The sequence below is a fragment of the Leiobunum rupestre genome, chromosome 9, assembly GCF_980474605.1.
Source record: "Leiobunum rupestre chromosome 9, qqLeiRupe1.1.hap1, whole genome shotgun sequence".
NCBI lineage: Eukaryota > Metazoa > Arthropoda > Arachnida > Opiliones > Sclerosomatidae > Leiobunum > Leiobunum rupestre.
In genome coordinates this window covers 9,161,870-9,174,163 of record NC_143392.1, presented here as the reverse complement: position 1 = coordinate 9,174,163, position 12,294 = coordinate 9,161,870, and the positions used below count along the sequence as shown (strand labels likewise).

Below are 12,294 nucleotides of genomic sequence, written 5' to 3'. Positions count from 1 at the left end.
TGTAAAGATTATGAGAGGCGTCTCTTCCTATTCCCGTAACGTTAAAATTTCGTACAAGATTTTGAGAGCGCGCGCCCATAGGAGAGGTTACGTTACTATCCGACACACGATGTCGCTACTGGAAAATTTTTAAATTTTGTAAACATCCGGAAAGTTTTTCATCAGTCATGGCTGTTAAACATAGTTGAATTATGCTAATTTAAAATTAATAAAATTCAATTCCATGAAAAATAAAGAAACGTAAGTACAAGAAAGCGGACTAATTATAATATTTTGATACTAAAAGAATTATTTGTTTGATTAACCAAGGAAATTCATTGGAAATTTTATGAAATGGCCGAGGCTTAACGAGAACAGAGTGGTATAAATTAAAAAATACGAGGAAACATTGAAGTTGGTAAAAGAGATTAATGTTGTATTTTTAACAGTTTCCTATCTAATCTTTTCTGGGTTTTCATGTATTCATGGTTGAGATCTTGTTTTTTAAGGGAACTATGTATGCAGAATTCTATGAAAAAAGATATCATGTTTTGGTATGCAGTTGCACATGGAAAATCTTCATAAGCTTTAAAATATTTATTGTCAATTCTTTGAATGATTAATCTCTCCAAACGTCCTTTAATATTTGTCATGTGCGATAAAAGCTTAAAACTGGTGTCAAATACTTCATTTGTCTCCGTTACAAATTTGAAGAAACTACCAGTTGGTACGATGAGGCTGCTGAGCAGCTGATAGAAGAATTCTTTGCTGTTTTGAAAGCTTTAAAGTAAAAGAGCAGATTTGTTGGGTCAACAATTGGATTGTCATTTTTGAGTTGACTTATGCAAGAAGAGCATTGAAGGTTTGAGTAGCAGCGGTGAATTAGATATCCTGAAATGTAACTAAGAAAATTTTGTTTTAGCAGGTTTGGACTTCCAATAGAATTACAAAATTCTAAGTCTTCATCGGAACATTGCCCCTGGCTTTGCGAGACTACAAGATTTTAAAAATTAGAATCCGGTGGTTTCAAGAGATTATTCACAGAGGCAGCTCGAAATTGTTGTGGATTGGGATGATCACGGTTGCCTCCTTTCTGTCTTATAGATCCAAGAAAATTATCTACAAAATCTTGGCTAATCCTGTCCGTTAATAAAAACTTAAAACCAAAATTATCCTTTAGATCTTCCCAGAGGAGTAGCAAGGCTTGAATTGAAATTACCATTTTCTGAAATTTCCAATGGTGTAGAGTCATTAAGACTGAAAATTGTTGGCACAGCGGATGGTGTGAGCCTATTTTTAGTTCTAATATTCATGAAACTGGCATCAATGAAATGATTCGCGCAAATTCTATGGTTAACGTGTAAATATTCCGTAGTTTTATTTGTAAGCCCATCATTTACATTTTTCAGTCACAAAATAGAACTAAAATTTATACTAAGTTAATATGCCAATAAGCCTATCTAATGAAAATGCGAATTTACCAGTCTTTTTCCTATGGAAACTTATAAAAAGATAAACAAGGATTTCTTGTTTTCGATATTTCACAATTTAAAACGGAACAATATACCCCAGACACACTAAATTATTTAAAAACCTTGTAAAACTAGCATTAAAAATCTTGAAAGTTTTTGCGTCTCTTTTAAACCTAACATCGAAACGCACGCGCTGTGAGAACGGCGCCACTGGTGGCGCCATCGCTCTTACGGTAGTAGTGGACATTTTTGGGAAAAAAAAGTTAGTACGCTTTTTTGAAAGAGAGACGCCTCTCGTAATCTTTACACTCTCTGATATAAGGCTTAATTGAAATCCTTACCATTAAAGGGAGTAGAAAGTGTTTTGAAAATAGAGGGTTGTAATTGTTCAGGCAGTGAATTAGTTAATTAATCTGCTCCACTTATCAAAAAATCGACTTGTTTTTAACGTAACTAGCGCCTATCACCCCTAGCTTCTGATCTGGAATCAATAAGAAGTTTAAAAAAAAATAGGCTTAAACTTTTTCCACTGAGCCGAAACAACTATTTATGTTAAAGCCATTTAAATTAGTTCATTAATTTCCATAAATTTTAAAGAAGTCAAATAAAAATAAATTACATCCCAAATTTGTTATAATGCAACAGTTGGCACTTTGCGAGGCCATATTTTTTATTTTGGGGCCCTGACTCTTGAAAGTTTAAACTTTGCTGTTGCCTATGCAACAGGGTCCAGATACGAGAGAACCTAGTGGTCAAAATTGTCGAAATAAAATGTCCGAAATTAATTGAAGATATTTCCCGTTCACGGGCCTTTATAATAACGTAGGCAACGATCCACCATATTTATGGAAGTTCAGAATCCCTTTAACCGCCCAAACTTTGATATATTACGTAGTTTTGAAATAATCCATTGTATGGAAGATTTTATATCTGAAATAGGCTCTTAGCCCTTCTTTCAGCCGAGTTTATTAAGTTAGGTCGTCGACAGTCGTCCGGTTTTCTGGGATTGGTCGGCGGAGTCCATCGTCCAAGCGCGTCTTCCAAATTTAATTTTCCTCGAAAGACGTCAACGAAGAAAGCTTCCTCTCAAGAAAATACGCCACAGATTCCCCGAAAGGCAATTAATTAGATAGGCGAAAAGCGCACCCTCTCTTATCAACGTGTCAGTGTACCGTCTTTCCACTATCTAGGGTTGTTTCTTTGCACTTTTAACTGACGCCCGCATATCGACCGTTTAATAGTTGCGTAGTAACCTGTAAATGCGCCTCGACGGTTGGTGATGCTTTCTCTAAGGTCTAAAACCAATTTATTAGAGTCATTTTTAGTTCGTTTATTAAATATGGCACGCCATCCTGGTCAAAATTAAGTTGAAATATAGGATGATGGTTTGGAAATATAGGGTGATGTTTTGGAAATATAGGGTGATGTTTTGGAAATATAAGGTGATCTTTTGGAAATATAGGGTGATGGTTTGGAAATATAAGGCGATCTTTTGTCGCTATCGCCATCTCTCGCTTTTGCTTTAAAACTATTATTTGCAGTGCTACCGCTCACTTATCATGAAATCGGGGAATGCGACCCTCCTGGTGTTTCGAGAAAAGATAGGTCGATAATGGACGAGGATCTATTTTTCCATAAGATCACCCTATATTTCCTAAAGATAACCCTATATATTCAAAAAGGATCACCCTATATTTCCAAAAGATCGCCTTATATTTACAAAACATCACCCTATATTTACAAAACATCACCCTATATTTCAACTTAATTTTGACCAGGATGGCGTGCCATAAAATACTATTGTGAAACTGGCGGGAAAAGGAATCCTACCGTAATACAATTTGCTCGCTGTCGCCATCTATCAAACAAAACACTGACTAATGTTGCCTGTTTCCAAAGTAAAATTAATTTATAATAAAACTACTTTGTTGTTAAATTTAAAACATTTTATTAATCAAACTAATTTAATTTAAGACATGCAAATATTTTAATGAATCAAACTATTCATCAAATTTAAGGCATTTAAATATTTTTTATCAATTATAACACATGCAAAGAACGGATTACCAAATTTCATTTTATACATTTTTTTATTACATTTTCAATTACAAAATTATTTCTTAGAGGGTTTTGTAGTTGCTTGAGCTTTCAATACTTTAACAACGATCTTCTGTTCTTCAATCAGGAAAGCTCTGATAATCCTACACAATAACAAAATGTTAGAATTCATAAAAATAGGTCCGTTTTATTAAAGTCACATCTACCTCGATCTAACACACTTCCCGCAACGAGAACCTCCATAAGTTCTTGATACAGTCTTATGCCTCTTGGAGAGTGCTGACAATTCTCTTGGTCGGGCGTAAATGATCTAGATTGAAATAATTTAATTTAAATTCTGCATTGACAAAACCAAAGTAGCGAAATTAGGCCTAAATAGTAGATGGTTAACTAAATGTTCCTGTGGCACAACATTGACCCGAGGAATTTCTTAACTAATACCTCTAAACAGAGAAGTAACAAAATTGGATAATGTTGTCTACTTAAGAGGTCTTTTCAGATGGTTCAACGTTAGATGCCAGTTAACCAACTTCTCTTGTAACATCAGTGCAAATGGTTTCAAAAAAGCTTACCCCTCTCAACTTTAACTTGCAATCTCCACACTTTGGTACACTACCAGGTTTCTTAGGGTATAAATATACCAGACGACCACCTGGTGTCTTGGAGCTACATAAATGTAATAATGCATTAAAAAGTGTTGAAAATTATTAAGATTGTAAAAAGAAAAGTACATCTTTCTCCTGTTGGATTGCGTGTTATAACATAGCCTTCTGCGATACGTTAGCCTCGGTCCCATCTTGGATATTTACTAGAAATATGATAAATGAGCAAAAATAATAATTAAAATAAATTATACGAAGTACTCTGAATAATATTTTTTAATTACATTAGTTTAAAAAATAAAAGATATAAAGGATTAAACGAGATAATGCTTTAGCGACTTACGAGGTGTTTAGGCTTAGCCTCCCGTGTGTTATAATGAACCGGAAATCGAATCGGTAAGAGTGGATGTGACGTCAAAAATAATAAAATTTTGTTATAATTCATAAAGTGGTCGAAAGAAGGCGCCAGTTGTCCGGGTAGAGGTCATTACACAAAATGGTTGTGGTTTTCATCCAGTTTGTGAATAGAAATGATAAAATGTAAACAATTTTAATTCGGGTAATAGAGTTTAATAAATACATAAGTTTTTGAGCCTTCAAAATGTCGGGTTTAATTGACACTTTTGAAAAAGAGTACGCGTCTCTCACATCTGAAATAGCTGGTAAAATTGGAAAGGTACCTAATACAAATGGAGGTTCGTATCATATGTTTGACTTTCTTTAATGTAGAATGAAATTTTAATAAGCAAATATATTTCAGCTGATAAAAAAATACTTATCAATCAAGTCGAGAGACAGTTTGAAGAAGCTCAAGAGCTAGTATGCTATTTGTTCTTTAAACTACGAACTAAATACACTCTGCTAATACTTAATTCCAAAACAGTTGGAACAAATGGATCTCGAAGTAAAATCTTTACAACAAACTGTACGTCCAAAATACGAAACTAGACTGCTTAGCTACCAATCAGAGTTGTCGAAGCTGAAAAGAGACTTGGTAAAACTGACAAATCACATCGATTGTCTCAATAAGTAAATTTGATTTTTGATTTAAAGAGGCACGCAGCTGTAGCGTTTAGTGATGAAGTCCATGCCAGGGAAGAACTATTTGGTGATGAAGATAGCTATAGTTTGGCGGAAGAACAGAGAGCATTACTACTTGATAACACTGATAGACTAGATCGCTCAACGCGCAAACTACAAGATGGATATAAAGTTGCAATAGAAACAGGTTGACTATCTTTAATCATATAACAAAGATGATTATTATAAAATATTAACACTTCTTTGATATTTAAGAACACGTTGGAGCTGAAATATTGAGCAACCTTCATAGTCAACGCCAAACCATAACAAGAACAAGGGAAAGGGTAATATTTTTTGTAAAATTTAGAGGTGTGTGAGTACTCGAAAATTGATAGTAATCTAGTTCTAGTCACCAGCGTGCTTTTCCAAAGCCTAGAAATTACTAGAGCTGGACTGATATTTTTTTCATTTGGCAATTGCCAATTGGTGGATCTTAAGATTAATTTTGCAAGTGAAAATCCACCCTCATGTTAGGGTATAAAAGCCTTAAACAGGATTGCCGCACTTCAAGGAAAAATTAGGGAGTTTAAAAATGGCCCTAAAATGTCAGGGAATTTTAAGAATTTGTAAAAAGTCAGGGAATTTAGTTTTATCTGGACACTTTTTGAAGGTAATTTTACTCTAGATCTATGGCAAATTCTGTTATTATTTAGATGCTTGAAGGGTTTTTAAATAACTTTTATACTGAAATATAAGTTGATAAAATTAAATTTATTAACTTCTGTAAACGTAAAAGTTAAAAACTGTCTAATTTGGGCCTTAAAAGTCAGGGAAAATAACTAAATAGGTCAGGGAATTTGAATTTGAGAATATCGGGGCAACCCCGTTAAATAAGCCAGCAATACCTCATGGGGAAAAACGAATTTTTTAAATCTGTAAATTAAATTGATACTTTAAAATAATTTCAATATAAATTTTTATTGAGACTCGATTGAGCCCATTTTTGAAAGACTGGAGTCGACTCTAAACCTAAAAAACGGAACTCTCACACCACTAGTAAAAACCGAATTTAAAACCATTAAAACGCTGATATTTCTTTAGCTTCGTAATGCGGATGATGACTTGAGTAAAAGCTCAAGAATTTTAACTGGCATGATCAGGAGGTACGTTTAATTGAAATTTTAGTTTAAACTTTGTTTAAGTCAATAGAAATCACCTATGGAGTATAATATAATTAACTAAACTTTGTTAATTTGTTTTAACTTTTTAGGTTGATGCAAAATCGGCTAGTGTTGTACGGCATATTCATTCTGATGGCCATTGTTGTTATATTAGCCATTTATTTTGCATTCAAAAAGCATTCCTAGCTTTCTTTTTGTAATTTAAAAGAAGACCGTAGGCTTGCTTGTTACGGGACCAATGTTGTTCAGTGATATCGCAAAATCCCATTTCTTTTTCCAACTCAGCTATGAACAAGTGTGATATATTATATAATCGTAGCCCAGGAAATTTAAAAAGTTAAAATACGCCTAAGGTCAATGGTATTGTACCTGCTCTATTTTAAATTATTTATTTTGTAATCATCTTTCCATCTTGAATAAGTCGCGTGTAAAACTTGTGATGCAAATGTTCATTTGAAGATAAATTTAAAAGAACTATGTGTTGGTTATGATTTTTAAATACAAACTTTTAAATATTGTTCCAAAAATGGCTTGCTGAATAAAAATTTTCTATTAATAACACTTTTTTAAATTTATAGATAATTGTTGTTTTGTTGATTTTTAACCAATATTTCCAAATTTACTCATTTGTTTTCGTCTCTCCCTTTATTTAATTTTTTTTTTTTTAATTTTTTTGGTTTTGCGTCTTTCTGTAGCGATGCTCAAACAAAAGCCCACCTGAGGCTTATTGAGCAATTATATAAATAAATAAATAAATAAATAAATTATCGCCTCTACGTACGTACGCGAATTTTTTTTTTCAAAAATAATAAACTTTATTTTGGTGCACATGACAACTAGGTCTTCGCACCATACACACCTGTACGCGAATTTTTTTTTTTTTCAAAAATAATAAACTTTATTTTGGTGCACATGACAACTAGGCCTTCGCACCATACACACCCTGATACAGATACTCAAAAACAAAAGAAAAAGAAAAATATATATACAGAAAGATAAAAGTTGGCAGTCCTTTCGACTGTTCTCTCTTCTGTGTTTTTAACCAAAAAAAATGACTATTTATGTCTGCTATGTATTCTACTTGCGCTTTAAAAAATACTCTGATTAGTTTATACAATAGATGGTGCCACTGTCTCCGTAATACATTTTAAACCATGGAGAAAAAGAAAGGAGCGGAAAGATAAGAGCGCTCGGTTTGGAAAATGGTTCACATTTTAAAAAAGATTGAATTTCTTATTGAGAACGCTAGCCAGCCATCATTTCGACTCCTCGATTTTTAAACCAATGCGGTTTTAAAAAATAATTCGATTTGAAGGTATTTTTCTACTTGCCGAAATAAATAGATCATTAAATTGGAATTATAATTACCATAAGTATGTCAATTGAACCTTTTTTTCATGTATGTTATGAGCGAAGTTAAAAAGTAGAAATAATGCCACCTGGTGAGGGGTAACTACGGAAGCACTGTAGAAAGTTAACAGACTTATTGATTTCTTGTCACTCAACGGAAATGCTACCGCCATCTATCTACGTTTTAATACCAAACACGAAAGAACAAACCAGAAAAAAATGCATCGTCCATCCTAGGCTACTCTACTATGTGGTCTATCTCGATAGAAGCATTCAGTAAATCTATAGCATTGGAAAGTATAGGAACTTGCGCACTTTTGTTACTAGTAATGATTAGTAATTGCGGTAATGTGTCTAAGCGCCATCTGTGGGGAACGCCGATAGATGTCGTGATTTTCTAAGCGCCGTCTGTGTGGAACGCCGATAGATGGCGTAATGTTTCTAAGAGCCATCTGTGTGGAACGCCGATAATTGTGCTAAAGGTTTTCAGCGGTACAATATCATATTCCTGATTCTCTTAATAGACAAGTTAAGACCGTCCTAGAAAGTGGGCACAATAAGATTACGATTGCAATTGAACACGTTGTCCAGAGTGGGCTAAACCAGTTTTATCTATTTTAATCAGTGGCGACGCTAGGGGGTAGGCCAGGTAGGCCACTGCCTACCTTAAAATTTTGATGGGCCCCAAAATCACCCTACAAGGGGCCCCAAATTGATCTAGAAAGGGTCTCAAAATTGTCCCAAGAGGTAAAATTATTTATAAATAACAATGAAACAATTGTCGATAATGTATTTACTATTTAGAAATTTTTGAGGTATCTCCTAGTAAATAAAACCAGTTCTGTTATATTTGGACTCGTTTTACTGTTGTTAGAACTTTTTTGTACGTCAGGTACATCACTACTTTATTTTATTGAAGCATTTCGTTGAGAAAAGGGGGGTCCCGGGTCGGGGGCCCATTTATTTGGTTTGCCTACCCTCGCGAAAATTCCTGGCGCCGCCACTGATTTTAATAGTCTTAAGGCCTTTTCACACGAGCCAACTTTTCAAATCAAAATGCTGAGTCAGCAAAAATGGATCAGTGATCCATTTTTTACTCGCGTACTTTTTTGGTGGATCAACTCATCGAACTTTTATTCACACGAACCAACTAGTTGACTCAACTCAAAGTTGACTCATCTAATTGGGTAAAAAAGTTGGCTCGTGTGAAAAGGCCTTTAGTTGATAATTAAAAATAAATGACGAAAAAGCCGCCGCCCACTTTAGGAAAATATTTCGGCGGCGCACATGTGTGCCATTTTCGATGTGAAGAAATAGCACTGCCAGGTAAAACATTATCAGCCGGCAAAAATAAAAAAGATGGCAGTGTTGTCAGATTTATATTATTTTGTTTGAAATACACCGAAAATAGCTTACTTTCGTTTTTTGAGCCCAATGAATGTGTAGGTAGCAAATATTTGGCGGTGTATTATTAATTCTAGGGCAAATAACATAAAAATCGGGGATTTAGGCAAACCTCGTACAGTAGATTCGAAATAACCGCTTCGCGCGTAGTCAACAGCTATTACCCACTTCCGGCCGGAACTCCGAAAAAATTATCTTCATAGTTACCATGGTAACCTACTATAGATAAGACCACGGCCAACTTTGATGACGTGCTATTTGCGAAACAGTGCGTTATCAAAGTTGGCCATGGTAGGACAATACAGCGCCTGATGGAGGTCGATTTTTCTGCGGTCACGTACCGGAAGTGGGTAAACGCTTCTTTACAAAACCGTCAATCAAAAATCTCTCACAATTCGAATCTAGGGTACGGAGTCCTATATTATCTTTGATTTGGTTCAACAGATTCCCCACGTTACCCATTACAAAGTCTTAACCTTAGTCTTTAAAAGGAAATTAACCTTGATAGTAGACCCCTTCAATTTTACAAATTTCCCTGCACCGTGGCGCCAAACATTTCTAAAGCCAAGGCAGAAGCGGCCAGAGCTGTAAACGTTGGTTATATTCCCTTTAATTACTCTACTACCTCATTTTACACGGTACAACAGTTGCCAACCAGAAAACGGTAACGTGGGAGTTATTATTATTATTATCCCAAATATTTGACTTCGAAAAACAGCTAACAGTTTTAAATTGAATTTTTTACCTAAATGGCCATCTTAACCTGGAAAATGGTCATCTCGACCTTCAAAATGCATATTTTGAGAAATACTAAAATCTTATGATAAAAAATAACTACTATAAACATGTTATTATTGACTTTTAAGTTTTAAATGACTATCTTTAAAATTGGAACTTTGGGCACCAGCTTTCTTAGTTATATAAGACCGTATAAAGAAGATATGTTTACTTGTAAGGGTAAAGATTAAAAAGATGCATCTAAATTTTGGTTTTAGAATCCGCCATGAAATTTTTTTAATGATAGTCTGCTTCGCCAATGACACGGCCAACTTTGATTTCTCGCGCATCTCTCGTGCTACAGCGGCCATCTCATTCGTTGACGTTTCTGTGTTAACCTATGAGCAAAATATGTGTATGACGTCAGCGCCCCTAGCGGATTATTATTTTTAGTATAGTTTTTACATTGAAGACAATATAGCCACCGATCGTGGCGCTGACCTCCTACACATTATAGTACAGTTTATAGGGGGAAAATCCTTGCTCGCGGAATTTCGACGAATGTGTTGGCCGTAGTAGCGCGAACAGCGCGTGATCAAAGTTGGCCGTGCCAATGACAACGTAAGCCATTACGTGCCGACGGACTGACAACTCTCAGTGAATGGCTCTTAGTATTTGGAGTAAGCCCGTAAAATCACCGACGGTTCGCCGGCAGGCTTTTAGACGTACCAGCCAAGGCCTATTGAAAATTGAAATGCTTTCAAAAGTGTTAATAACGCTTACTTTTGAAAAAAAGGAATCATTGAATCGGAAGATAAAAATAGCTATTATAAACAATGGCTCCATTTCAGAAGTTAGTTATTTTCTAATTTTCAAACCTAAACGCGTGTACGCTCGTATTTCTCACCATCAAACTAACCAACTATTTTTACAACGGAAAGAGTAAGAATGGAAGAGTTTCCCGTTTGGAAACTTCCTATTTCGCAATCACTCCACGACATACTATCATTAATCGAATTCGATCTGTGCCATACTTATGTTTATTATCCACTTATGATGAAACTTATACATACAATTCCCCAAAATTCGATTGTGGTTAAAAACTAAAATACATATGTATGCGGATAATGCATAACCATAAGCCTATCATAAGGTCCCCATAAGCAAAGGTCTACCATAGGGGCCCATGTTAACGGCGTTGTCCTGGAGATAAGAAAATTAACGTACGACGCTAGGGCAGTAGCGCCATCTTTGTTTTCAAAATTTCTACATCTAATTCGACCTAGGCTTCTGGGTTCTCTAGTCACCGGCAAATATGATACAAATAGAAATGGTGTAAAAAAATCAGTTCAGCATGGAGACCTGGCGATTATTAACGATCTTTGTGACATTTTTAAAGTGGCGAAAATCAATTAATGTTAAGTTCCTACCTTTGTTTTGCCTAGTTTTTTAATTGGCTGTCATTAGATTTCGTCTGTTGTCAGTTTTTTCTATTTTCGTTTTTGTTTTTTAATTTTTCCTCTTCTTTGTTCTGGTGCTAAGTCCTTTTATGTAATTTTGGAGTGTGTGGTGCGAAGACCCCGCTGTCATAGGCACCAAATAAATATCTTTCTTATTTTGAAAAAAAAAAAAATTTCTCTTACTTGGTAGAGCAGCCACGCTTGGGTTGATAAATGCCACAAAAACCCGTCTAAATCTCACATTTGAAAAATAAATACCTTCAGAAACAAGTTATCTTATTTAGGTTCTGATGAATCATTTTTCAACGATAAGTGTTAATTTTAAGTTTGAAAGTGATAAAATTGAGAATAGTCTTAGTCGATAATTCAAAAAACGCCGCCGATCAGTTTAGTAAAATATTTTCGGCGGCGTAATCGTCGGCCATTTTCGGTATGGAGATACAGGCCGGAAGGCAGGCAAGGCTGCCAGATTTCGATAGACCGAAAACGGCCAACTCTCTCAAATGTTTTCGTTTTCAAAACGAAAATTTTGCGGCGTAGCTATCGACATAAGCCTTGACTACGGTGCTAAGGGCTCGCGGCGGAGATTTCTGCCGCGTGGTTCTAAGTTTAAAAACGTTCGCATCAGGCCCGTACACAGCCGCCAAAACTCGGGGGCGCTCAAATTATTTTTGGGGTGCCAATGCCTTGAGTCATTTTTATCTCCCCACCTATGAAATTAGTAAATTGGGGATGCTCAAGTACTCATTTGGGGGCGCTGAGCATCCCCTGGCGCCCCCCCCATGTACGGGCCTGGTTCGCATACGCCTTCTGCGCATTCATCATGCAACGCGCGAAATTCATTTGGGGAAATGCCTAGTTGAGAACATAACCACTAGGAGATGCAGATTTTGAATACCTACCTCTTAATAACGGGTATGTGATCCTCAAAAATTTGGCCTAGACCTTTGCTTATGGGGACCTTATGCTAGGCTTATGGCATAACTAACAAGATTTGTTTATAGAGTATGTATAAGAACCAGTTAGGCCTAAGTAAATACAATTATTT

The 12,294-nt window shown here is 35.4% G+C and overlaps 2 protein-coding genes across 3 annotated transcripts; one reads left to right on the top strand and one right to left on the bottom strand.

The window, feature by feature from the left end:
- Window positions 1-3,522: 3,522 nt before the first annotated feature.
- On the bottom strand, window positions 3,523-4,559 carry LOC149926447 (large ribosomal subunit protein eL34-like). 2 transcript variants are annotated; one of them, XM_090158981.1, is made up of 5 exons: window positions 4,455-4,559; window positions 4,241-4,317; window positions 4,082-4,175; window positions 3,716-3,819; window positions 3,523-3,652 (listed from the first exon to the last, which is right to left on the bottom strand). In XM_090158981.1, the coding sequence occupies exons 2-5, from the start codon at window positions 4,303-4,305 to the stop codon at window positions 3,565-3,567; spliced, it is 351 nt and encodes a 116-aa protein (XP_090015107.1). In that variant the 5' UTR covers window positions 4,306-4,317; window positions 4,455-4,559; the 3' UTR covers window positions 3,523-3,564. The 2 variants fall into 2 exon arrangements, with proteins under 2 accessions (XP_090015107.1, XP_090015108.1); XM_090158982.1 differs by having other exon boundaries at window positions 4,396-4,488.
- On the top strand, window positions 4,493-6,835 carry Vti1a (Vesicle transport through interaction with t-SNAREs 1a). The gene is made up of 7 exons (XM_090158980.1): window positions 4,493-4,806; window positions 4,872-4,930; window positions 4,995-5,105; window positions 5,165-5,339; window positions 5,408-5,478; window positions 6,236-6,297; window positions 6,405-6,835. The coding sequence occupies exons 1-7, from the start codon at window positions 4,713-4,715 to the stop codon at window positions 6,499-6,501; spliced, it is 669 nt and encodes a 222-aa protein (XP_090015106.1). The 5' UTR covers window positions 4,493-4,712; the 3' UTR covers window positions 6,502-6,835.
- Window positions 6,836-12,294: the final 5,459 nt, after the last annotated feature.

What these genes read in the sequence shown, in the direction of transcription:
- LOC149926447 (XM_090158981.1), bottom strand. Translation starts at nt 4,305, where the DNA reads ATGGGACCGAGGCTAACGTATCGCAGAAGGCTATGTTATAACACGCAA. An exon ending in CAATCCAACAGGAGAAAGAT is followed by an intron (nt 4,176 to 4,240) that starts GTACTTTTCTTT and finishes ACATTTATGTAG; the next exon opens with CTCCAAGACACCAGGTGGTC. An exon ending in GCAAGTTAAAGTTGAGAGGG is followed by an intron (nt 3,820 to 4,081) that starts GTAAGCTTTTTT and finishes ATTTCAATCTAG; the next exon opens with ATCATTTACGCCCGACCAAG.
- Vti1a (XM_090158980.1), top strand. Translation starts at nt 4,713, where the DNA reads ATGTCGGGTTTAATTGACACTTTTGAAAAAGAGTACGCGTCTCTCACA. An exon ending in GGTACCTAATACAAATGGAG is followed by an intron (nt 4,807 to 4,871) that starts GTTCGTATCATA and finishes AATATATTTCAG; the next exon opens with CTGATAAAAAAATACTTATC. An exon ending in CGAAGCTGAAAAGAGACTTG is followed by an intron (nt 5,106 to 5,164) that starts GTAAAACTGACA and finishes TTTGATTTAAAG; the next exon opens with AGGCACGCAGCTGTAGCGTT.